This window comes from Betta splendens, chromosome 4, assembly GCF_900634795.4.
Source record: "Betta splendens chromosome 4, fBetSpl5.4, whole genome shotgun sequence".
Lineage (NCBI taxonomy): Eukaryota > Metazoa > Chordata > Actinopteri > Anabantiformes > Osphronemidae > Betta > Betta splendens.
Genome location: NC_040884.2, coordinates 28,083,041 through 28,110,434, shown reverse-complemented (window position 1 = coordinate 28,110,434; position 27,394 = coordinate 28,083,041). Strand labels below are relative to the sequence as shown.

Below are 27,394 nucleotides of genomic sequence, written 5' to 3'. Positions count from 1 at the left end.
TCTGTCCAAAGAGTTATTGTGTTCCACTGCCTCATATGTGGTTCCATTTCCTGCAGGCACTTTAAACATAAACAATGAAGGCAGGCCGGTTCCCATCAGTACGCTCCCTTTGAATTTTACGCTGTCTCCACATAGAAAACTAAACTTGATGCCTGTAACAAGACATGTCATAATATTAAATCAAAACTGTTATGACTATTTTCATTACGTTAACACTGTATAGACAAGAATTAGATTAATGTTAATATTCTCTACTAGCTCAATGCTTCTCACTAAAACAGTAGAGAAGCCACAGAACTAAATCGATGTAAAGAACTGCAGTCGCGTGAAACAGTGATTCATTTTTACCATTGTGCCTGCTGTGCTTCTAATTAAATAATCATTGTCCATCGAAGCCTGAGACACTGAACGGTTGCCAGGAAGGAGGGAGCATGATGACATTTGAATCACTCTGTGTGTGTGTGTGTGTACGTATTAGCCGATGGGCAACATTTCAACCCAAAGTCGAGCATTTGACCTTTCGGTGGTTTTTGGTGGCAAAGCTCCTTCGGTCTCCAAGTCCCACAGTCTGTTTCCACGGAAAAGTGGCTTCATGAGAATGTCTGTCACAGCTGAAAGGGTGACCCAGAAAAGTCCAACACGCCCAGCCCAGTTGTGTTATAATCCTCCTGGATGGCACCGCTCTCTTGGCACACGCATTCCACATGACGCCAGGTCAGGGGACTTGAAGGAGTGGGCCTCATGTTGCCGTGACAACCGCGGGCAAACACCCAAGGTCAGACGAGCATGTCCATGTCATTCCTAACGTGACGGCGGTCGGCCGTAAACCGGGCCGGCGCGCTAATGATACTCCTGCGCGGTGGGCGGGGACGGCGTTCGGCTCTGTGGACACCGGTCGGCCCAGTCTGGCCACACTCACAAACGGGGAGGCAACACAGGAAACTGGGGCTTCCAGTAAAAACATGTAATTAGAAACACATTGACTGGGAGTGCTGGCGTGATACGTTCACCAGAAAGGGAGAGAGACGCATGCAGGCAGGGATGCACTCGAGGGGAAAGGGATTGATTGAAGTGGAGGACGAGATCACTGGGTCACTGGGAAAGTCCCATGAGAAAATCAAATGGGACAAAAATGGAAACTTGGGAGATGGTGACGGGCGAAACATGCCGGTGCAGGGTGATACATCAACACCCGTCCGACCTGCAGCCATGTGACAGGCGATATTCCACTCCTGGAAATCCCAACGACTACTACCGTTTCCACAGTTCCATAAAACTGCCCCCGTGTGCGTCAGTACGGCCTGGCAGCCTCTCGCCACTAAACGCAGGCAGCCTGAACACCACGGGCGGCGTGGGCAAGGTGGCAGCGGCCACGCCTCGCAGGCGCCGTGGCCGAGCCAGGAGCCAGGAGCTCATGCCGCTGACGGCTCCCTGGAAACTGTGATGGGAGACGCGAGCAGCGCTGAGGAGCTAACTGCTCAAACAAACGGCACACGCTCAAAGACGCGACGAGGGACCGGCTGCGAGGGCTCCGTGTTCTTAGGAGGCCAGAGCCACACGTGGCCAGATTCAGTGGGCTCGAACGCACCGCTTCACACGCTCCGCGGGGTCGACGATGAGAACGCCTCACGGCGCCGCCCGACATGCGACAGCGCCTCGGCAGGGGACGGACGTGAGAAAAAGGGCCCCGGATCCGCAGAGAGAAACCATCAGAGGCTGCTCCCTCTTTAGCGTGTGGCTTTGCAGATCAGGGGGTGGCGGCTGTGGCCTCGCAGAGAGCGGAGGAACGCTTTAATTAGCCTCCGCTCCCAGCGCACTGCCAACCCCAGAATGAGGGTTAGATCAACAACCAGCACCCAGCGCTTGTAATCAAAAGTGTTTCCCCTCGTACCCCCCCCCCAGCGTCAGCAGTTCACAAGCACATAGTTAGAATGAGAGGAGGAAATGGATGTTTGGTAGGTGACGAGGGTTTATACATTACAAAATACGAAAGTGTGACGTGACAATTCACAGCCATGTACAAAATAAACAGCTGGAAAAACGTTTGCTTTTATCAAAAGTAGCAAATGTATGTGACCATTAACAAGGAGTGAACAGGATCACTACTGAAATACTGCATGGAGCAAAGAACAATGTAAACATAGTGTAACACACATTCAACATTATTGTCCACACTAAGGCCAACAATCGTCTCCTGATTCCTAAAGTCAGGTGTTTCAGACCAAACCTTCAAATTTACTGCACAGAACTTTTCAAGGACGTGAGAACAAAAGACTCACAAGTTCAGGTTAATGGTCTGTGGCTCTGAAGTAAATATTTGTGAGCTGTTTCAGATTTTGCAGGAGGCTCCACGTCTTTCATTCCCCCATCCTGTTTCAATACTGTAAGAGAGGGATATTTTGAAGTCCTAAATGAAGCAATGTGGCTTTGAAGCACCGAGCAGCTCTGCTGGATACCAGAGAGCAGGTAAAGTGTGCAAGTAGATAACGCTGGCTGGTTTCTGTCTGTAACTGACCACAGGTTTGCAGTACAGGCAGGAATCAGTGGGTCAGTGGCAGTGGGAACAGTAACACTGGTTCGAAGTCGGAGAGGCTGCAAGTGAAATGTCAGCCATGGCCTTTGCTCTTGGAGGCACATCAAACATATCTGGAACTCTGCATGTTCAAATTTCCAAAACATCATGACAAAAAAAAACCAAAATGTACAGTCAATGCTTCAGTTGCATGTTTTTCATATTCTACATGTAACGTTTGTGCTATCTGTCCATCTCTGTATACAGTATGCACTGTGAAGGCCCAGCCAGGGCCTCCATTACGGGCCCTAGCTCTCCGTTTCCCCATGAACGTTCTCCATGTGCACTTTGAGGTAGTCGTTCCTGGTGAACTTCTTGTGGCACAGCTGGCACTCTGCCATGGGCCGGTTGGGGTTGTGCGTCAGCTTGTGGCGGCTGAGCATCTTCTTCAGGCTGAACGACAGGTCGCACACCTACGGGACAACAACAGTGACGGCCACAGTTAAAGCAAACGGACATCTTGCTCATCGGACGCCTCAGTCTCATCAGAAGCGCCTGTGGGGACGTGAGTCACGCGCCGGCTGACAGAAATCCCGTTTTATCAGGAGGAGTGAGAGGGAATGTACACAACTTAGCATCCATCATAACTGAAGCCTTTTACACTTTACAGATGACTCCATGCTCCTCTATCAGTCATGGTAATCCCTGCTGGCTGGCTTTCATCTTAGGTTAAACATGGGAATCACAGTGTGTATCCTCCCTCCATCCAACTCTAATGCTATCAATTATTGCACATTCAGGGAATCAGCACATTCAGCTGGCTATGCAGCAAAATGACCATTCATCATATCTATTCTGTATATTTTCAGGTTACTGGACGTTCAGTAACGTTTTAGCCTATGGAAAGTCAAATCTGACCCAGTGTCAGTAAAATATTTAGGATTTTATAATGTGAAGCAGCGACAGGGCTGATGAGAAGTGGGGCCTCCGTGTCTCATCGTAACCCAGATGTTACTTCTACAACATTTTAATGCTATTGTGACAGACTCTGCATATAGAGCCCCTCTAGCTCGTCTGGAAAAGCTTCCTGGAACTGTGCAACCCCTTTGTCTGGCTCACGATCCCCCCTAAAATACAGTCCACATGTTATTTCTATTACCCTTAATAGTTTAGCACAAAATTATTTACATGAAAATGTCTCCTCCAAAGCTTGGGAATAAGGATCCAGATGAATGTCGGTCGTTGCTGGGAGACACTTTCTGGTAATGCTTCACTGACAATGAATGGGAGACTGATTCTGTGGTCTTACACAACAATGACTCTCTGGGGACATGGGCACATTTTCTGGTTTACAACTCAAGACGATGCCAACGTTTGAGGCTTATTAGTGTTAAAGCTCAAATGAAAATCTGACTATTCAAAATTGGATGATGGATTCGACACAGGATTATTTGTTTGATGTTCAATTAAGAGATTTTTTTTCAAAATTCTTTTGTTTAGATCATGTGTGAAGTCTGACTCTGTATAACAGGGAAAATATCTAAACTTTACAGTCCAAATCAAACACTAATGGGTTTTGGCACGCCTATTAGAATTCTTTGTCTCTGTTACCACAAACTGGATTTTAAAACAGCCCAGGTATCACAGTCTGATACTGAAGAAAGTAAATGATGGGTGTTTAGGCATTTATAATAATATTCATCAAGCACGTCTCCTGACTTCTGTCACTGTTGCAAACTGCAGTAACTGTCTTTTATGTTTGCAAAACACTGGCACTGACCTGATCTGTTTACACAAAACCCCTGCCTCCTGCAACCAGCCCTGACCCTTCATCTCTCCCAAGCTTTGTGACAGGCATCGGATTGAAAATCAAAATCATTCAGACAGTAGAGTCTTAATTTTGCCTGAAACACGTAACTTATCCATCTTGTTTGCATCCGTCATAATAAAAATATTTTGAGGTTTAAGACAGGGTTTCACAGGATTTTAAATTTGAGACATTCCCAAGACACAGTTGTGGTATTTAAAAAACTCAAGTCAGCGGTGTTTCCAGTTTTTAGAAAAGTTGATGAAACGTAATAAAAACTTTGCTCTAAACATGAATGAAATCCTGTGTCCCTCTGAAAAGAATTATTACTTAGTACTACTTATCATTACTTCTATAGTATTAAAAGCAGAGGGTAGTTTCTCTGTGTGTGTTTCTGTGAGATCAGCCCACTCAGCCCCTCCAGAGAAGCAAGATCACTATCTGCGTGTCGGTGGGCTCCCCCCAGCGTCTCCCCCTGCCTGGACTCCTGCCAGAGTGCCATCAGATGTACACACAGACACGCACATAAGTGCGAACCAACGCAAGACACGTTCGGACTGGTTCAAACTCAGCTAGGTACTTACATCACACTGGAAAGGTTTCTCTCCTGTGTGGGTCCGCATGTGCTCATCCAGCCCTCTTTTCTGGCTGAAGGCCTTGTTGCACTCGCTGCATTTGTATGGCTTCTCCTGCAGGGACACGCAGACGCGCACACACCAGATTTAAAAAGGGACACTTCATCTGTCAGTGTGCAGCAGAACAATACACAAAACAATACTTCCCTATGTTGGGCACATATGGGCAAAACCTGGAAGGCAAAAAGTGTAATGATACACATATGTGGTGGCACACATGAGGACAAACAGACACACACACACACAAACACACACACACACACACACACTACAGTGGAAAACACCAGAAGATGTGGAAACCTCTCTGTAACACAAACACACGGGGTCATTTTCACACGTTGGTATACGCTCCCTTCACACTCTCCTGTAGATATGAAATGACCGATTGTACAGCCCCTGCAGCAGGGAGGAAACGACCAGCGTTGGAGCCATCGAAAACACATGGATTCCTCAAAAGAGCAAGGAAAACACGGCACAGAAATCTCTTTGAACATGTATCAGTGCGCTGGCACTCTGGGGCTGTAGAATATCACTCCTCTGTCTCTACAGCTCATCAACCAAAGAACATTTCCTCTGCGCCTTCTGGAGGTCAGGCTCACTGTCATTCAAAGCTGCTATCAAGCTGTGGGTGTATTTAAAGAAAACCCAAGAATGGATGTGTGTGTTGAAGAGGGTGGACAGTAGATGTGTCCTGCAGTCAGGAGGAAACAGTGCTGACACCTTAAAGACCTGAGGAGAACTAAGAAGCGTTAAGATAGCGGGAGCTGGTTCCAGTGTCACTCTTTGGGAAGCTGTTTTTGACAAGCCTGGCTGATAGCAAGCGCGCTACCCATTTAAAGCTTAGTTGTTATGGGAACAGGGTGAATGCAGGAAGTAAGGGTCCTGGGAAAGGCACTATCATGTGGGCGGGGCAAGGAGTGCCCAGTGACACCAGATACAAAAGGAGGTAAAGATCAGCTTCACTGCATGTGCACATGTGAGCGGGCACATGTGTGCGAGTGGCTTTAACTATGCAACTGTTGGGGACAATGGAAATAAAGCAGTTTGTGTGGGAGAGGAAGCAGACGCAGTGATGAGTTGTTTAACGCAAATAACGCATGAGGATTGCTGATTTTTCCACAGATGAAAAAAAAAAAGAAAACACTGGAGCAAAGTTCAAAGGTCAGAAAACACATGTACGCGCTTAGGTGATGTGCTGTAGCCAGAGTGCATCACAATGACCCTAATAACATTCAACATCTGTACCTGGTGACACTATTTTCAGCAGCTGTTCACCTTTTGACCTTTGACCTCATCTTTCCTCTGAATCTGACCAGTCTCAGCAAAATGCACATCTACAAACACAGGGATGGACTTTTGTTTATTTATGCTGAAACAGCCTCACATCTCACGTGTCACAAACACATGTGTAAAGCAGCCATCGACAGGAAGTCACGGTGCCGTTAGGCTACAGGCTGCATTTAGAAATGAACCAAGCCACTCACAGGCAGAATGGTCAATGACATATGGCCTGAAATATGTAGTGGTTGGAGTGACGCGTCATTTGCCTAATTCTAGTGATGGAGACGTTCCACATCTTGTCATTCATAATATATTATGATCCCCTGATGAAGAGTTTGTCATAACATAATTACTCATTGACGTTTTTCAATACACTGGCATCTCAAACATACAATATGTTGTGCTGGAAGTTCACGTGTCAGAAGAAATTTTTTTTAATTTACATTTGAAGAAGTTTTTAATTGTTTTCCATAATACTTAGGAAGTGATCACCCACAAACATGTGTTTGGTTTTGAGACATGAACCCCGCTATCGCTCTCAAATCATCTGACCGTTTACAGCGAGCTTCAGCCAAATGACACTCGGTTTGCTCAGCGGTGACTTCACTTGGCTCTGCTGTTCGTAATGGCTCAGCCCATATTTCAGAGCGCTGTGAGAAAAGGCAGATCTGGGAACACTGGGAACAAAACATCATTCAGATAAACCAGCGGGTCACAACTAAGTTCTACCTGTCTGTTTCTACTGAGCCACGTCAGCTCGGGCAGGAGACTTCCATTATCAACGCAGTGTAATGATAGAGCGATGTGCTCTGGACAGCATTAAGAACCACAAATCTTTAAATTAACAGGGCTGACGGAACCCAACTGTCAGAGTCACAGATGTATGAATCGATGAGGAAACTTCATGATGAAACGCAAATTAAGTCTCATTTATCAAAAGTGACACTAACACACGCACCCAGATGCTCATGGTAAGTGTCACTTCAATGGGACGAGAAGCGATGCCCGGAAATGATGGAGCGATGATCCAACCCAGGAAATGACCTAATCATGTCCACTACCTTTTGCTTTCTCCTCCATCAAAGCAGTTTCCTGTGAGTGTCTGCTCGACCACACGGTCAACAGTTGTTGTCACATGTTTTCCGTTTACAACAAAATTAAAGTCATAGTATGAGTGATGGTGCCTAATGTTGTCCTCTGCCAGTATTACCATAATCTGTGTGTTTTCATGATTGCAGGTATTACCTGATGATTTATGAAAGCGCGTGTAAATGCAGGAATTACCTCATGATTAAATGGGCAGGGAGTGTCACAAGTGTTAGACAGAGAGGAGACAGGGCTATTTTGACTAGGCGTGGGCGTGTCAGAGTTTCTGTACACACGTACGGCGGTGAGCATTGAGTGAGCGAACAGTTTGTTTGTGTCGCCTGTGAACTTGTACTGCAGGTCTAGAGAAGATGCCTTGATGAAATCACTGTTCATTTAGTTAAACTTATCCACATGCATCTAAGCCATGATTGTGCTGATATAATGTGACATAAGAGAGATACAGATACAGTATATGTCAGATCACACAGAGAAACACTTACACGGGTGTGTGTGCGGATGTGCATCTTCAGGCCGTCGTTCTTGCTGAAAGCTTTGTCACAGTAGGGGCACTGGTACGGACGCTCACCTAGGGAAGGGAGAGAACTTGTGTGAATGATTTAAATAAGGTTTTGAAAAGAATTACAACGTGTCAAAAACAAACTTAGTATCACAGAAGAACAAAATACTCACGGGTAGATATTTAGATGAAATATGGAAAATGTATTTTGGCCACGATACAAAGAGAGACTTCATGCGGCACACATGGTCTGGGTGTGTGTGTGCAACAACTGTGTTTCACTTCCCCAGTTGCTCTAACACACATTTGACCTGGCTACCGGTGCACCACATATCATTCACTGCGAGTGAGTTATTTCTGCTGCCCGTTGACTTTCCACTGCGGAGCAAAAGCTTGTGTTGGCCACGATTCCCGAACCACTATCGGAGCCACAACTGGCCAGTGGCTCGGGAGCACACACGTATAGGCGCTGTGGCTTATCCCGCCTGGATCAAAAGCAGCCTAGCCGAGCTCCTACAGATCCTATCTGTCCGCGCGCCGCTGATGCCGAAGAGAAAGTGACAGGCTGTCAGTCAAACCGCCCGCTGACACATGGATCCGTTTACTATGTGCTGATCCACTGGCCAGATAGGAGCACCACAGTTGATTACTAATCTATATAAGGAATATGAGGTAACTCATAGGTCTGAGCTCAAATTAAAGATTCAATCGGGAAAATATAACATTAAACCGGCAAAAGGATTCTGGGTTGAAACACACAGCATAGTTTAATGGAGCACTGCCAAAAATAGACCCGTACAGCTGCACATCCATTCGCTGTATGATCTAATTTCTTATCTGCTGCATTATAACATAATCTCTCTTCGGTGACTGATTGTTGAAGAGGCAAGCAACTCATTTTATTGTTGGGGGAGATGCTTTGCCCCTTTAAGTAGTGAGGTTAATTAGCTGTGTTTCCTTGGGAGTCAGAATGCAAAGAAGCATATTAAGCTATAAAGTCAATCCAGGGAATATATACTGTAAGAAGACCCGTCTCATCCACCCGCTGTACACAAAACTGTGTTCAAGGGCACCTGTCCCGGTAGAAAAAGTTCCTTTTAAACATTACCAGTACTCCTCCGTTTTTATTTTTAAGATTCCAATTCCTATTTTCAAATGATTTACAGCACATCCCTTGAAGTCTTCGTCCTATCAGCAGAAAAGCGACGGCCGCTGTCTTCCCGCAGATATACTGTACAAGTACGAGTCAAGGTCCACACCCGCCATAAACCTCCCACAAGAGGGCTTCAGAGGAGCACAGGGAGAGAGCACGCTGACCCAAGCGCTAGAGCCCTGGTGTAGAAAGGGTTAACATAACATATGTGGACTGATTACACTTTTGCAGACATGTGCGAGAGGGCAGCTCAGCACCGTGTCCCCAAAAAATCCCCCTCCTGCGCAACTTTAGCCCTCAGGAGGCCTTTTGTTGACAAACAGGAAAATCTGAATCCCAGATGTGTCTGGTGACAGAGGAGAGTCAATCCTATGTCTTATGTAGCATGTGTGGTATCAGGTTAAGGCCCACCGCTAGCCTCGGGGTGTCCTGGGGAAGGCATTAGTGCGCTAATAGAACCTGAGCTCAGTGTACCAGTGTACTTCTGTGGCTTGGATCAGTTCCCTCCCAGGCGCTGGCTATTGTCAGTTAATACGAAGCACAGGCAACCGCACCCTAGGAACACAGAGGACAACCCCAAGTGCACACCAGTTCACCTACTTAACCTATACACTCCGTGCTTCTGGATAACTGTGCCTCATCGGTTAAGCAGGCAGAGTTCGGTTCATCGGGTTCTTAAAGGGGTAATACGTGAGAATCATAATTTAGAGGTCACGCACTGAGCTCTGCTATTGGTCAGCAAGTTCAACCTGCTCGTAAAACAAGAGCAACTCATTCACTTAGTGAAATGGGAAATAAACAAATGCTACTTGGAAACTTAAGTAGTAACAGTCTTGCAACAATGTGCAGGACACGTTGTGTTAGCCGTGCAAAAGGCTTAGTGTCTGTTGTGTGAGTGTTACTGTAACTAGAGAGCCTCCACTTATTCGCCAGATTGAACCAGATTGTTTGGGGATTATGAGGGGTGGCTGGAGCACTGAGCCGGGGTTTATGTGTGTGGAAGATGGTAACTGATTTAGCATGTGCTGAAATAGTACACCATCTCTTTGACCCTGGGTGTCTGCCCCCGCCTCCTGCTGTGGCCCTCACACTCCCTGTCTGCTAATCGATCCGTTTGGCACCCCTCGTGTGCAGTAAATGTGCGCATGCAGCTGCGGGTCTGGTTAGCAGATGGGCAGCTTGGTCGCTTTGCCTGCCGTGCAGCGTTCATGGTATGGAGGGCGCTTTGTAGCTCCGGGGCCGCGGTCTGAAAGACATTAGCGCCGTCCGTCTGAAATTAATTCCCGGCTTCCTCTAGTCGGGCCCAGACAGTGGCCCTCCGCTGTCCTCCTCCCTGCCCTGTGCCACATGCCGACAGCGGCCGCAGAGGTAACGCGATATCAGTGTGTTGGGGATGATAAGAGATTGCCTTTGATGAGCCGTAGGAATGCCCAACAACTTTTACACTTGACCTTTTAATTACAGCCAGGGTCTCAGTAGATTTTGCCACTTCCTCAAACAATTCTCTTAAACTGGCCACGTATAGATATGCGTATCAGACGAGTCCATACCACACATGCAGCGGATCTGAGCCGGACAAGCGTTTCCAAAACACAGCCCTCCATCCAAATGAAGGCTCTGCCCGGCACCAGCGGGTGAGTGGCAGTTTTAGCCGTGATAATGAGACGCTTTTCATCACAGGGACAAACTATAATTCAGTACATGCTGATTTGACTTTACTGGATTGTAACCATGACCACAGGGAAGACAAACAAAATCATCAGGACATAAATAGGTCCAGAGCTCTGCCAGATGTCCATAAGGGCACCTCTGTCATGAGATCTCTTAAAGCTGCAACATGTTGAAAGAAAACAAAACAAAATTATGCATGCATCAAAAAATACACTATTCAACTATATAAAATATACCACTATTGTTCAGTGTAAAAAATTACACCATTTTGCAGTGTTTTGCCATTCTAAAGATAGGAAAATATGAATTATGCCTTGATCATGAACAACCGTTGTCCATTTGACAAACAAAAACTCAATTATAGCTATTAGTTGTACCATACGCTACATAAAAATACACATTGACTGAGTTTTCCAGCATGGTCATTTGTTTAATTACACTGATGTTTCAAATTACAGTAGGAGGCGGCGATCTACAGATGGTAAAATGCTTCACATACTAACACAAACCTTTAATTCAGTAAAGCAGATCAATTTTACTTGTCATGTCTAGTCCAAGAGTTACAAAACCGCCCCTTGCTGTACGACTCTGAGGAAAAACCAGAAGCTTCATTCTGTGGCTTGTATGTGTTTTATCTATTGTACAGAACCTTCAATGGGTTTGAAAATAATGGTTAACCAGCGAGAACTGGAGCTTGTTGTGCATCAGTTGCGCGTCCCTGAGGAGAAAAAGGGGGCTGTTTGTTTTAATAGCAGTAAAATAATACAGGGCATTGGATGAGCTTTAATGTTCACCCATTGCTTTCAGTTATGGCGTCATTTCTAATGTCATGTGTCATTACTTTTAACGGTATGAGCGTGGGAGACAGAAGATACTGCATCACTGGGTTTGCTGTTGTACCTCAAACATTTATACTGCAGTATAATGCTCTGTTTGTCTCAGGCTTAACAAGCCCTTCAAAACCTCAATCTGTGAATGTTGGGACTGTCCTTGCTTGTTGACTAGACGAATAATGCCAGTATGGATTTTTAAAAATGTGGGCATTTATTTATGCAGTGTAACCGTCTTAAAAATACCACACTCTTTTCATAAATCATGGCATGCAGTGTGTGAAGTACGTGACTTCATATTCCACTGATGGTTCAATTAACCTTCAACTAAAAATATCGACTGATGAAAACATTAGATCGCTTTCATATTTTCCACATCACTTTCATTCATTTGAGGCTTGCTGGTGCTCTTTTAATTACGTCATCTCTTTACAGTCATTTATGTGTTTGTGTTACCAGCTGTTTATCTCAATGTGGCCTAATATTCCATTACAGTAGATGAATGGGAACAACATTTGAATTTAAATCTGCATGGAGCCTGACTGCAGAGTTTAACTAACCTCAAATAAAACTCAAGACACTAAACTTTATGGAAAACATTAACATAATGTAAACATCATAACAGCAACTACAAATGGCTTTATTCAAATTCTTCTATTGAAGTATTGGTCCAATTGTTATTGGACTCAAACATGGTGCTGCCTCTGTTGTTTTTAAAGTCATCTTTGCATTTGCTTTGTTTAATCCTGTCTTGTGTTGTGTTTTTGTTACATTGATTAATTGTCTCAGTGGATTAGGAGGAGGATTATGATCGATTAACTTTATGATGTGTTTCCCCCTTGAGTGTTGTTGAACACATGCAAACATACGGTATTGGACATTGTCTGGTCTGACTGAATGTAGTGCACATTTTACATTATATGCATGTTTAGGGGCGAACATTCTTCAGCTTGTTGCAACGCAGTTCATGATCTTACGCTGACCAACGTGCCCAAACTCCGCATCCCATCCTATGATGTCAGTATGAGAGCGAGGCTGAATTTCCCTTGGCACAAATTATTTTCATGACCCCACTAAGGATTTTTACCACATCATGGCACACGTGGTGGGAAACTGTGCTCTCACTGAGCTGTGATGTGGAGAAAGACACACTGACTCCGTGATGGAGCCAAAAAGAATAATTCAGAACATGACAGAAACATCCATCATGACTACTGTGTTCCCCAATGTCCAAGTTTTTGACAGCTCACATTTTATGGGCGGTCGGTGATCTCATAAAGACTGCTCTGAGACGCCTGCCTGTGGCACTACAGCTATTTTGTTTGAGGTTGACATGGCATAATAACAAAATTGAACTGAAACTACATCCAAGGTGATCATACATTTTTAGGTTTTCTAGTTTCTCTTTAATTGGTTAAACATTTTCTCTCATAATGCTCTGCAGTGTTTGATTCGAATGACAAAGAAGGCTCTATATGATCCATGCAGATCCTGTGAATCCAGACAAGTTGTTGATGTAAAGATCTTTACCTCAGCTAACAGTTTTCATTACACTGACAGAGGAGCGGTTCCTCTTTAAACTTGTTTCATGACTTTTCTCATGTATCCCAAAATTGGCATGCACTCAGATTAGTTACATGAGCTACATATGCCCAATAAAAAACACTGAGAACAGGATGAGTCTTATCATGATCTCTCAGGGAAAGACTCACACTGTTCCCCCAAAGCTTATTTTTCCCCTCACACACAAACACAACAAACAAGAAAAACCCCAGTCTATAGAATGAGGGGACAGATTTACAGCCAGTCAGGGTCAAGGGTCATCCGGCTGGATGCTTTCTTGGAGCGGTCTTTTCTCTCGTTTCTCTTTTCTTTCTTTGAGGTGTCCCCTCGGCTCCCACCCCTCCCCCAGCATTCCTCTCTTTTGTTTATTCTATATAAATACAATCAGACTGGGCTGCAGCCCACACTGGTATACGTTCTCTCCTTCTGTTGGTTTGTCCTTCACACGTACCTATGTAGGAAAACACACATATACAGCTCGCGCACACACACATACAAAGGACGTTGTTGACAGAGTGTGGTGGGGTCGTCAATGGACCGTTGTGAAACCGCTCAAGTATACACACGTGTTTCGAAACCCTATTCTTATCCACACCTCAAGGTGAAGCGAGAGAGCTTGTAAAATATGATCTAAGAGGAAATTACTTTTAATTCACTGCCTGGAATCCACCGGCACCAGATACTGGAGAGCGAATGACAGAAAGCATGTTTTAAACTCACACAAGTTATTCGCTCATTTGGTTGGACTTAAGGAGGACATGCTGTAGCTGTACCTGGATTCAACAGCAAGACCAAATGGTCAAGACGTGAGGAGGACTGATACAGCCATGTGTGCATAATCCACTTAGTGCCCTGCAGCAGGTGACTTATGGGCTAGAAAACCTGCTGAATAAACAGTGTCTCTTCCCAAAATTAATAAAAGGGGACTATAAACGGGAAAACGACAAGGAAAGAAAAATGGAGTTTAAATGGAAGTAAGAAAGAGAAGGACACAGCCACAAGTGGACAAAAGACAGCACGAAGCGAGAGTGAGTGAAAGAGTTTAGAGGCCAAGAAGTGTGTGTGTGGCCATGCCAGGTCTCTGCACCAGTCTGTTGGTAGGGAGACACGCAGGAATGTGTAGCTTTCCAGTTTAAGGCCGCTTAATGAACATCCAGAGCTCTATTTTAGTGGCACTGTGCAAAGGCTATCACAAGCAATGCTACAAAATGGACGGGAGTTTCCAAACAAATTGCAAGTGGAACAGCAGAACTGTTCATATTTGGGGGATTCTGGATGATTTGATTTGTGCTGATGACAGATTTGCAAAAACCAAATCTTTCTTAGATGCTGACTCTTGCTGATATTCCTTTCAAGCTATATAAATCTACAGTAGTTATTTGTCTGTTTTAAACAACGACCATGATAAAACATTGATCTTCTCTACATTTAAGCAGGAAGGTTTAAAATAGCTTTGTCTCGACTTTGTGCAGGTTTAAATCTTGCATTTCTATAGATTTAGTGAATAATTTATTGATAATTAAGGTGTTATTGGCTGTGGACGGCCACTGACCTGTATGGCTGCGGATGTGGACCCTCAACGTGCCATTGCTGGCAAACTTTTGTCCACAGTACGGGCAGATTTTCTCCTTCTCTCCTGTGTGTGTCTGGCAGAGAAATGATAACAGACATATGGTTGATGTTAAGAAAAACGTTTGTAACATTCATCCTCACATCCTTCCTACAGTAGATTACAAAGTACAATGTGATCCACGGCGATGGCTGGAATGCAGTGTCAGAACATACAGTCATCAGAACATGATCAGAAATCAATATCCGTAAGATACTACTGATGTATCAGTAATTAACAGGCGATTAAACGAAACGGAGATGCACGAAGCTGCTCCGACTGTAGAATCAAAAAGCACAGGTGACGCAAACGTGCCAGGGTCCAGAACCTCTAGGATCAAAGGCCAGGGTGCACGTATGCATTCCTCTCCTCATCCTCCTCCTACTTCTTCCTCTCCCTCAACAGTCTGCAGCATAGAGCTCTGGTCCACACATGCAAGCAGGAAAGAGGAGCATGTGGAAAGTGCATACTACCTCCTCTACCTTTCCCCTCGCCCCTTCCCCCCTTTTGCTCCATTCCTTCCCTCTCTCCTTGTTGAAAAGTCCGCTCAGAATTCCACCTCCTGGCCTGCTGTAAATTCCCAAGAATAATCGTTGAGTATGAAAAGCTCAAACTCAGAGCGACAGCTTCAACAGCAGTACAACAATACAGGAACACCTCCTCCCTGGGCCCCAATCCATTCCCTCCATCGCCCCACTGTGTCACTCTGACACCTCGGGTGTTTCGTTACAAAGGCTCCATCCATAGATGCAGAAAGACACACAGATACCTGCACACTAACACATGCATGCAGACACACACACACGCACACATACACGCAAGCACATCCCCATATATGAACACGTGTGTCCCAGATGGAGCGCTGGTGTTGCATTATTCAGTTACTTGTTTGTACAACAGAGAAAACAGTGCTTGCGTACCTTCATCAGCAGATACCCAGAGGGAACACTAGTCATGGGAACACTGGAAAACCACTTTCAAATCAGAAGTATGGAATTTTTGTGAGTTGCATGTAATTATCATTATAAGGGTTTTTTTCATAGGAAATTATCTAAGTGTCTCTAAGTATTTAAAGCCAACTATATAATTTTCATTCATTGCGCAGCAGTGACAGAGATAAACCAGTCCAATACAAACAAAAGCAAGCTCACACATGCTGGCACACAGACACACAACCTTTCAATTAAAAGCACACAGGGTTGCTCCATCATAACTCAGGCCTGTTCTGCCAGATATGGACACCATTACCACTTATTTACACAAGCAAATTGTGTAGTGACGCATTTCCACATATGACTCATGTTTAGGGAAACAGGCACACACATTCAACACATTCAATCTGTTTTGCCTCGAGAGTAAAAGAGGATGTCATCGTATGTCGTCTTCAACCTTGAAATCCTTCATATACATTTTTGGACCAACAAAAAAGGCAGCTTGTTCAGTCGACTACAAAATTCAACCTTAGTTCCTTATGGGCCTAAAGAAGCATCACTTTCACATTCACTAGTAGAACATTAAAAACTAATCAAGTATTCATCTATAAATCATCTTTGCAGCCCTTTTTAAAAGCATTTGTGAGAGTACTGAAGTTAAGCTCATACTGGGATCAGAAGAAACATGAGGCAGATGTTCAGCTGTCAGTATGTGAATAAAGATCTGGTGCGCAGGGCTCTGATTGGACTTTGGTACAAAGAGTTTGTGCTTGAGGTGTGAGGACTGCACAAACCGCTGCAGTGCATCATAGTCTACATTAAATAGTGTTTCAGTAAACGTTGGGCCAAACAAGCGGCTGCTCTGCACATGTAAACACAGCCAACAAGTTGTCGTCTCCTCCTCAACCTGCCTTTGATCAAAGCCAGATCTCTCGGCAGTGAGACCGTTCAACATGCATGTCTTCAGCCCTACTGTTGGGAGACGATCTCCGAGACGCTTTCTTTTACTCCGTGCCAAGAAGCTGTTTGGTTTCAATCTTCATCCATGACCGCACCGGACGTGTCAGACGCAGGGTTCATAATCTGCAGCGAGATCTGTTTTGGGCTCTAAAACCCTGCAGCGCTAATGGACTAACTGCCATTTCTAATCAACGTAGAGACTGATTTCCAAGCCTTCAGTCAAGATGGATGTCTCTGCTAGTTTTGACAGTTGAAAATATTAGCACAGTTAGTTGCATTACTTTACGAGGAGGAGGATGTGAGGCAATGGAAACAGTTAAACGTAAAGTAGCTGTCATCCCCTCCCTTTAAAATTTAGTTTGATTGAGGAAGATTGATGGTGGAAAATGTAAGAATTTAGTGGAATGCTTTTTACTTTTCACCCAGTGGACGTAACTTTAGAGAAAGCAAAACTTTGAGACACTTTGTTGAATCAATTCAAGTGATGATAACAGCTGTGTCTGCATTTGAAATGAACCCAGCAGCAATTGTGCTTGAACTCTATTTCGAACCAAAGTCACAGGGTTGCCGACGCACAATCATGACCTACGTTTGAATCTGTCTGTGTCAACCTGCTTCCATTTACCTTCTTGTGGCTCTTGAGGACAGAAGGAGTAACAAAGGCCTTCTCGCACAGGTCACACTTGTACTTCTTGTGGCCGTCGTGCACCACCTGGATGTGGACGTTGAGCGTGTCCTTCCTCTTGAAGGTGGCGTCGCACTGGTCGCACTTGAACGTCCTCTCACCTGCGGCGAGGACACATGTCTGTTTGTAAGAGCAATTTCCCGTTGTCTATTGTTGCGCCCCTAAATACACCGTCATCACACACAGCATGCGGAGACCCAATTTCACCGGGGGCAATTGTGTGGGCAGAAAAACTACAAAGAAGACAATCCCAAACAATGATCCTTACAAAGGTCTGCTTCTGCTTTTATTTAAACAGAGGTCTTTTTTATCACGTATCTGTAGCTGAGCATCTCCCAGGGGAAAAGTATGGCAAAAAAGTTCTACATGTTTGTTGAGAGTGGTTTTAATTGTCCTGTTTAAAAATGGCAGTATTTTATTAAGCGCTACAGTGCCAGACAGACAGTGAGCTGGGGCACAGTCTCAGACTGACGTTTTCCTTCACGCCCCTGCGCGCAGCCTCCATGTAACAGCCTCTATTGTTGACGAGTTGTTGTTCCCATTATATGGAGATCATTCAATTTCCAGAGAGCAGTTTGGAGGAGCCTGTGTGACAGGAGCAAGTGGTTACAAGCTTGTGCTCGTTCTTCTATTACCAAGGGCGGGTGATGGTCAGCTCCATAAAATGGAATGCCAGCGAAAGTTGTTTTTAATCAAATCACAACAGGCCCTATGTGATAATGAATGTTAGTGAAGCTCTCACATAAAGGTTTCATTATTACTTGGAACAGGGCTTCAGTCTGGTTTCAAACCATAAACGCATACAGTACATACATCATTTGTATATGCACACACTTTATTGTTCTATATTTGAGATTGATTGATTTCGATGGCTACATACTTCTTTGGGACTCATGCAAGAATCACATAAAAACAAACTCATTCTTTATAATCCATAACCTATCAAGTATCACATACAATATGATTTATTTAAGTGAATTTGTGGGATTCATTGATTTTTTTCTACTCAAGAGTTTTCTTTTATGGCCTTATGTGTATTCTAAACCCACGATGCAAGCCATGTAGTGTGTGTCACTAGAACCGTTACACGATACTGACATCACCTAAATTAAAAGTAAGAGGGATTTAGAATAAGCATACAAAAATGTTCTTGCATGAGCATCACTTGAAAATAAAAAGACTTGATTTCATCTGAAAACACTGCCACAGCTGTGCCTCATTTTCTCTGTGTGGGCCAGGGAGTTAATGCAGTGCTCGAGCTTTAACTCATAAGTACAGACACATTTATTCAATATCAAGTCTATTTCCTCACCTACAGTATAGTGAAATCACACACTCGGTCCGCCCAGCCCACATACTGTCCAGAATCTGATACATAAGAGTCCTGGTATTATGCAGCCTCCCTCCAGAGACATCAGCAGGAAATGCCTTGAGCTTTCCAATCTCTTTGTTATCTGGCTCAATTTGAAGACTAACGCTGCATCCTGCCAAGGCGAGACTGTAGCTCAACTAACCAGGAAGACCCAGGGAGACTCCTTGTTGGCATGCTTAATATGATGATGATACAGTTATAATGCCTGCTGTTGACATAAATATTCACAACAACAGTAAGGGCTACTGAAAACTATAAACCTTCAGATGAAAATACTGAGTGAAAGGACTAGACTTCAAGAAATACACCATATTTCTGGTATCTCAGATACAGTTTACATTTATGCTTACTGTTGTGGATGAGTAGATGACGCTGTAGGGAGAAGGGAGTGCGAAACAGCGCTTTGCACTCCTCACACTGGAAGGGTCTCTCCTCAGAGTGGGTCTGTAGAGCGAGCACAGCTGCATGAGCATGTTTATGAAGTGTAAGAGGAGCCGCATCCAGCCTCACTGTGGATGCTGATGAGGGTTCTTAAATTAATGCGAGAGGATTGTGCGTGAGGCTCCCAAACTGATCGGGTTTGTTGACTCGATAAAGATAAGCAGCTTGAAGGGCTTTAAGTTCAAAGTGCTTCTCTTTCTCTGCTGGCCCACATCCATCCCCCACCTGTCTCTCTGAGTGACACCTCAATCCCAAAAGTAAACATAAGAAACCTCAGGGGTGGACCAGGCCAGACCCCACAGATAACAGTAACCAACAAGATCCTGATTGATTACAGCCCCGCTACTATTCTCTCCACAGGTGACTTTTTACTAATATCCCAATCATCAGCATGTAAAGTTGCAGTATAAAGACTGTCAACAGTGCATTATTATATGTGGTTTCACAACTGCTCACCTTCTTATGATTCTTGTAGACATTGCGGTGAGCAAACTCTTTACCACACAGCTTGCATTTGTATGGCTTGTCCTCGCTATGAATGATCTTATGAGCTGTCACCTGATCCAGGCGCTTGAACGATCGATTGCAGACTTCACACGTATACGGTCGCTTCTCTAATCGGTGAAAAATTAACAAAAATACTTTTCACTTTAACTGCTAACGTGATAAAGTGAAAGACGTGATGTTTTCTAATGCACTATTTTCTTACCTGAATGTGTTATCATGTGTCTTTTCAGCTGATTAGTAGAAATGAACTTCTTATCACAGGCGTGGCACTCAAATATTTCATGTACCTACAACAAAAGAGCAAAAGGGAGTACAGGTCTTGTGGATAATTAGAAAAAGCTCAGGGTAAAGTGTCTGTGCAAGTTCAACGATCGCCTACTTCACTGGTCAACAGAAGCTAAATCTTGTCAGTTTTTATTGGACTGATGTCTACAGACAGAAAAGCAATTAAAGTGATGAAAAGTTCCACCGCCTTTCTGCTTCAGAGCATAGCTCCAATAATTGCACATTCAATAGTTCCCCGGCGTACGGCTACAATAGCATATGCTAATGCAAAGCAGCTCCTCTTGTCACAGCTGCTACTGCAAAAGCTTGTTCAGCTAAATGATCATAATGGCAATTTTAAGCTGCTTTGGTGCTAACATGTCATTATGGAAAGTTTGATTGCTCAATGGCAAGAGTATTACACAAGGTCCCACCCAATATCTTTGGTGGAATTTGTGCAAGAAATGTGCCAAATTTAAAACACACTGCAAGATTCAATTCCTCTAATGCTAATTAATTTAAAGAAAAATATTCTGACTGTCAAATCATATTACATATGCCGATTTTAAAACACCCTAAGAATGGGAAACTGTAAGAGTCATAGATGGCTGAAGTAGGATAAATCATGCACTATACTGTATGTAACATCTTCCAGGTGATTCTAAATGCTGAACAATGTGCGAGAGGCTTGATGACGAACAGGTTGGTCGGGCTAAATTAATGTCTGTTGGTTCATTTGGATGATAGATGTTGGCAGGGGAAAATGAAATGTCGCAATTACCAGTTAGGATAATGAATGAATGAATTACAGTCGACGAATGACAACCAGCCAGACAGATTGTTTGAGACATCTGAATAGTAATATGGCCAACATTAAAAAAGTTGTGTCCTAAACTTTATTGAACACTGTTAACAATAAACTGCAGAACATTCGCTGTGTGCGTGATTCTACATAATCAATGTGCACAGCCAAATGTTAGACACTCTTGTTTGTTTAGACCTCAATAAAACTGCCTGGAGCTCCGCTGATTCACTAAACATCACGTCAGTTGATGTAATGGCAGATGTCTACACCAAAACAGCAGAGCAAAAAAAATGCTTCTCTTGAACACTGACCTCTGACCTGAGTTACAGTATAGGTACAGATGGCAGCAAAGAAGAAACATACAACAGAATAAGTCAGTATCAGGTAAAGTAATGCCAGAGCTAATATTTCCTTAAGTGATGTGCCTTTGTACTGTTTACAGTAGTCTGACCCAGACTTAAATACCCACTGATGATATGACTGTGACTCCACAGCTGTTTTTTCTGGATCACTTTGTCTCCCCGGTAGCTTAATCAAAATGCCTTTGCTAATGAAGTGCAGTGTTTTCCATCTGGCATGTTGCACATCCTAGTAACAATTAGGAATTTAGTAAATAGAATAAACATGAATTAAATTTGCATCTTTGTGCAGCAAGATGTAAAAGAAGCACATAGCCTCATACAAATAAGATGAAACAATCATTTTAAGTGTGTCTATGAAAAGGTTTAAATGTTTATCCTCAAATCTGCTTTCCACCAGTAAGAAGGAAAACCCCGTCGCCGTGGCTAAAACCTCATTTTCTGCAGACAGAGCCTGTGGGATGAGCTTGTGAAAGACCCTTGGCTCTGTGACACCCGGAATACATTTCTAACAACTTCATCTAAAAGACACCCTCAAATGGAGGAAGAGGAATTGAACAAAGTGAACTCTGAAGCACAGGAAGCAAAGGCAAATGGGAGATTAGGAGGTTACACAGGGTTATAGAAACAGTGATGGATTCTACTGTACAGCTAAAAGAGGCATCAGGGTTAAAATGGATCATTCAAAACTACCTAAGCTGAGTAAATCCTCTCATATCCAATGCAAAGTGTTCTTCGGGTATAGTTTGAGCTGTGCAGTGAATGTTCTTACCTTTCTATGTTCTTGGAGATTCAGAGACGACGAACATTTACGGTTGCATATAGTACATGTAAGTTTCCGTCGTGCACTCCCTGAGGTAAAGAGAAACACATGATGAATAAGAAAGTAAGTCTAATCTACACAACTAAACACGCCAAAAGCGTTTCAGATCCTTTTCTTGTAGGCCCAGTCATCCTGACATCCTCACACATTCTCCAGACTCACATGACCCACATCTGTCGTGGCTCATGCACTTCCCCCTCGCCCACACACTTGCACCTTGTCCTGACCACATGGGTAAAACAAAGTCCCTCATCTCAACTCCATAAGCCTTGAAGATGAATGTCATAATCTTGGGCTGATACTTGATTCTGGCTGCACAGACATCCCTTCATAAAGAACTACGGAAGTCCAATTATCTGAAAGAGTGAGCTGCCCCCAGAACATGCAGGTCAGCAATTATGGAGCACAAGTAATTAGGGATGTGGCTCAATGTAGCTTGGATTTTTAACAGACTGAGCAAAGCCTCAGTTTCATGTGTACTGATGGTCGATCAGCTTTGTTAGAAGAAGCCATGAGCAAAAGAGCATCCAAACATGTGAAGGAAGAGATAAAAGAGAGATGCCAACCTGTGTGAACATTTCCTTTATGCTTCTTCAGAGCGTCTTTGCTCCTAAAACGTTTCCCACAGCTCTCTGCTTTACAGATGAACCTGGCATCCCCTTTACAGGCTTCCTTATGCTGCTCAAAACTGTTCATTGATGTAAGAGGAAAAAGGACCATAGTGTGTTACAGACTAGTAAAACATCCATCCATAGTACAGCAGCACGATAGAAAAATACCTCGTAACCATTGTGCATTTTACTCAATACAGGCGATTTCACTTTAGGTGATGTTACCTAGATTCTGAGCCGAAAGTGTTGTGGCAGATGGTGCACTGGTGCGCTTTAGAGTCAGCTGATGGATCCAGTGACTCAGAACAATGCAAAACACTGAGAAAAGATTCAAAATAAAAGCAAATTAGTCGCCTAGTAGTCAACAAGGTAAAGATTCAAGAGAAATATAGTCAGTATTAAAGTTAAAAGAAAGAGCACATATGCATTTTAAGTAGACAAATGCATTAGAAATACAGAAAACAATTAATTATGATAATTAAATTAACAGAGAACACAATGACATTAAATATGGAGCTAGAGCAAGCAGCAGGTAAACAAGGTCTGGAGAAGAGGAATTGGGTCTATTGTAGAGAGTACAAGAGTAGAGTATGAAAGTCTTCTGACTTTACTCTTTTCTCCTGTTTACGGTCTTCATGCTACAGTTCGCTAAGCTACCTACAGTATCACTGACTGTAACGTTACATTTAGCACCTCAGTCAACACTGACTTTTTTCCCCATAAAAACAACACAAGATGAAACGTAAACTGACTTGCTACTTTTTCGTATTTCTTCATGACCTGCAGACATTGTGTGTAAAGTACAGATAGAACTACTTCATAAATAGTATAAGTGACCAGTAAAACCCACTGGCGCTGCAAAGCCTGTTTGACAGGGAACTTCTTGCCACAGTTTCTGCATTTGAACTCCTTCTCCTCCGTGCTGGGCCTCTGGTGTAGACTCTGGAGGTGGGCCGCCAGGATCTCCTCACTGGGAAAACTGCTCTCACACAGCAAGCAGGGGTGGTCCTCCTTTTTTATTACTAGCTCTGTAATATGAGCAAGTTGTGTCCCATAATGGAGAAAGCAGTTGGAAAACAGATATTATCATATATTATTCTAATCAGAAATTTGGATTATATAAAAATATAAAAGCAAGATGGTTCAATCCCAGCGTACCCATTTCAACAAGATGTTTGGCCTCTTTACTGTTTTCATCATCATCTTTAATGGTCACCTCCTCTTCTTCCTCATCCTCTTCCTCCATGTCACTGTCCAGGTAGCCTATTAGGAGCTCTGTGTCTGTCTCTATGTCATCCACAGCCAGGTAGAAAATGTTTTCTCCATCCTAATGCAACGCAGAACATGGTTTGGTCAATTGGACAGACAATTATAACAGTGCCAAGAGTTGCTGGCAGAGCTGCAGCTAGCAATTTTAACAAGAATGTGGCTAATGAGAAAACATTTCAGTTTTAACCATCTTTGGTAATGTGCACCGAGCCACTGAGACTGGGTGAAGGTATAACTCATTACACTCAACAACAGTACGTATATTAAAGTTTCATTGAGGCAACAGGTCAAAGGCTCAAAACCTTTCCTGTCCCTAAAGGTCAAGCTAATAATATAAAAGCATCATTCTGTTTTAACTATGTGATTCTAACTATACATAAATAATGATTAAGAAGAGGAAGCCACACAATAAATGTCACTGTTGATGAAACACAGAGCTTTAACGCACATGGATGACCTTTAGACGACCAATCACTTTGGGCATTTCTCTAATAATGGCAGGAACTTGGCCCCAATTTGAAATCTTCTCTTCATTCCACTACTATTTTTCTTCCACCCTGAAGGACAGCCTCTTTTTTTATCCGTTGCAGAGAGGTGCAAGAGGTGAAATTTTCCAGATCCAGTGTGCGTGAACGTATGTTTGTATACTCAAAGAGGTTGTGTTTTGAAAATTGTCCAGATCCAGCATTTGAAAAATGTTCTCGGAGTCTTTCGGAAGTAACAAATTAAATGCAAGAATCTGGTGGCTGCAATTCTTTAAAACATTCCCCCGGCAAATCAACAATAAATATATCAAGGCTAAACGCACTGAAGTACATACAGAGAACAGAAAGAAATATACTGTATATATCAGAATATATTTTCTGATTATTTAGTTTACATTGTGCTTTTTTATTAAACTTGTACATAACTGAGCAGATCCCATTTAGTCTAGCAGCCTCTATTCATCAGTAAATGGACTACGCGTGCAACACACTAATTAATTCAGACATCTGTCTAAGAAGGGGTATGTTTTGCAGGGTAAATCAGGGTTTTTAGCCTTCATTATCAAATGAATTTTCCCTTTTCACCTGAAATCTGAAACTAATGTGGTCATCTGGGACATCTTACAGAACATAAGCAATAAAAAACCCACATCTTTAACTTGCGTTACTGTAGAAAAGAGGAGTTTTCAGCTCTTGCTCTGAAGGCTTTCCACGCTGAAGAGGGACTTCTTTATCTGCCACTTCTAAGACTTTCCATAAAAAATAAAATAAAACTAAATATCAACATATTCTACCTACGTAAAAATTCACTTACAGATCTTTTTACAGTCACATCGCCAAGAATCATTACCGAATCCTGACAGATGTGTACTGCCTGTAAAATGTAGCCCTGGCTTTTTTAAGCAAGTCTGAGGGATTCACTGTCCACTGAGAGGAAATATACCTGTATGGCTGCCAAGTTCTTCTGCTCCTGTGAAGGCGCCTGATGGACAAACCGCAGCCAGTTGGCATAGCGCGGGTTACTAGCATCCAGAATATACAGTACATCTCCCTTAGTGCCTCGGACCTGGGGAAAAAAACAATAGCTGCATGAGTTGTCAGAAGTGATTAAAGACTCTTTTTCTTTCCCTGTGTTCATGGTTTGTCTTTACATCAAAGTGTGTTTTGCTTTACACCTAATCTTTTGCACAGGTCTGGTCCCTGCAATGTGACAGCCACAGATAAGTGTGCGTCTGTATTTAAATGAATGGTAAGCAACAGTGGCTTCACCACAACATGACAGAGGCAGTTTAAATCAGTCGCTCTGGTTCATTGATCAGCAGCGTAATTACATGTTGACTTTATGAAAATGTGCCTCCGCACCTTTCTTCCTTATGGTAGAGAATGTGCTTTGTGCCTGACTGAAGCTAAAGCCACACTTTTATCACTGCTATGAAACCTGATGAGACACTGTGTTGGGGCGTGTGTGTGTCGCTGTATTGCCGTCACCTCCCACATCAGCCTGGTGTCCGAACTTTCATCCAGCTCACCAGGCAGCTTTTTCTCGCCTGCAAAGGGGCCAAACTTTTCTCCCTTAAAAAAAAAAAAAAACAAAGGGATGCCACTGCAAATCAAATGGACTCATATTTAAACACTGTACACCCTGGTGGAACGTCCACAGCACTGAGGATATACAGTATGTTGGGCCAGCCTACTGTAATGTGAGCATTTTGACTCTAAGCCATAGAGAGGAGCAAAAACAAACAGGGGGCGTGTGTCGAGCGGACGTGTTCTCCAGGTTATAGCCAGGTTCATCCACAACCTGTGTGATGTACAGTACACGACAGCGTCGCTGTGAACGTGAATGCATCCCTGCTCATACGTGAACCCAGGGAAGTATGACGCTTCTTAGAGCTCCAGTCACTGCTCAGTCAGATGGAGATATGCCGCCCAAAAGGAACAACTGCACATGGGATAGTGTCCATATGAACCTAACGTGTACTGTATGTAACATATGTGGCGGTGCTGGTTCACGAGCCGTGCGCGCGACCCCCGGTATCCGACATGAATGCGCTGCGGAGCCGCGCGGAGAGAAGCTACTGGAGTTACTGTAGCTACGTGGCACTTCACGTCACGGCCGCGCTGCGTCCGCACTGAGACTTTGACAGAGACTACGGGGATTAAGGCGAACAAAAGACGCTTCTACGACGCTCAGACCGCGTAAAAGGCTAGAAACAAGACGCCCCCCGCGTGTAAACTCGGATACAAAGCTTCCCAGCTCGAAAACAACAAACCTTTTTCACTCGCCTCGCCGTGTAAAGACCGATTCCATCCTGGACGTTGGACGATTTCAGGGAAAATCTGTCTGGCACGTACATACCCAACATTGTCATTACTCGGAATTGTTTCCTTCAATGACAACTAGTTGGCTGTCAGAGGTGTCAGCGGAAGTGAACCAGCATTGTCAGTTTAAAAACTTAGAGCAGAAGGTTTCTTCGGGATCCAGGTTGAACTTCTGGTGCTCGCGCTGCAGAAAGGCAGGGCGGCGCTCTGATTGGTCCAAAGTTTGTAACCAGAAGCTACCTTCGCTCTCGCGCGCCGCTCCAGCCTGCTTCACGCAGGCTGCACTCCCAGCCGCAGCCAGCGCCGTCTCCGCTGTCACGCTGCTTGGCTGGACGTCGCATCAGACGACTTTTAGCTCTGCACTCTGTAGTGGTTGCATTAGAACAAATTAATTCCTTCTTAGTAATCAGATTTATTACACTCTTTACCCCACTGTAAGCTGAACATGAGAAAGTCACGTGGTTCTGAAAGACTGGCACCACAACCTTTAGATTATTGGGACGTTTGCTGGTGAATTGGCTTGAATTTATCTTTTTTTTAAATATACAAACTGCGCTGCTTGTCTAAAGCAGTCCATCTCCGCAGTCCAAGAACTACTGTTTACGGACAGTCTCACACTGAGGGTCAGACAGTTCTGAACCAAACCATCTTGAATGTCACAGCAGCAGGACTATGATCATACCTAGGTTTCCCAGTGAAAGTGACTGCAACCACATCAAACATGCAATTACTGCTTTCACAGCATTTCCATCTAAACAAGGCCCCACATGAAGAAAGTCACGTCACAAATTCAAACCACTCAAACATTTTAGTGACTTTAAAGTTTTTTATAATACATTTTTATTTCCTAGTTTGCCTCATGTCAAAGTAACATTTCAGTCTGTGATGTTCA

General features: G+C 43.7%; 1 protein-coding gene across 1 annotated transcript; it reads right to left on the bottom strand.

The window, feature by feature from the left end:
- Positions 1–2,016: 2,016 nt before the first annotated feature.
- Positions 2,017–26,789, bottom strand: prdm5 (PR domain containing 5). Its single transcript, XM_029148033.3, has 16 exons — positions 26,454–26,789; positions 25,669–25,752; positions 25,124–25,246; positions 23,585–23,753; positions 23,277–23,454; positions 22,652–22,744; positions 22,382–22,503; positions 21,765–21,844; positions 19,767–19,851; positions 19,514–19,671; positions 18,967–19,060; positions 17,185–17,345; positions 14,611–14,704; positions 7,825–7,910; positions 4,904–5,008; positions 2,017–2,985 (listed from the first exon to the last, which is right to left on the bottom strand). The coding sequence occupies exons 1-16, from the start codon at positions 26,550–26,552 to the stop codon at positions 2,821–2,823; spliced, it is 1,896 nt and encodes a 631-aa protein (XP_029003866.1). The 5' UTR covers positions 26,553–26,789; the 3' UTR covers positions 2,017–2,820.
- Between the last annotated feature and the right edge of the window lie 605 nt (positions 26,790–27,394).

Excerpts from the sequence above, each read along its gene's own strand:
- prdm5 (XM_029148033.3), bottom strand. The coding sequence starts at position 26,552 with ATGACAATGTTGGGTATGTACGTGCCAGACAGATTTTCCCTGAAATCG. Across the intron at positions 25,753-26,453 it reads CGGCGAGGCGAGTGAAAAAG|GGAGAAAAGTTTGGCCCCTT; the intron begins GTTTGTTGTTTT and ends TTTTTTTTTAAG. Across the intron at positions 5,009-7,824 it reads ACATCCGCACACACACCCGT|GAGAAGCCATACAAATGCAG; the intron begins GTAAGTGTTTCT and ends GTGTCCCTGCAG.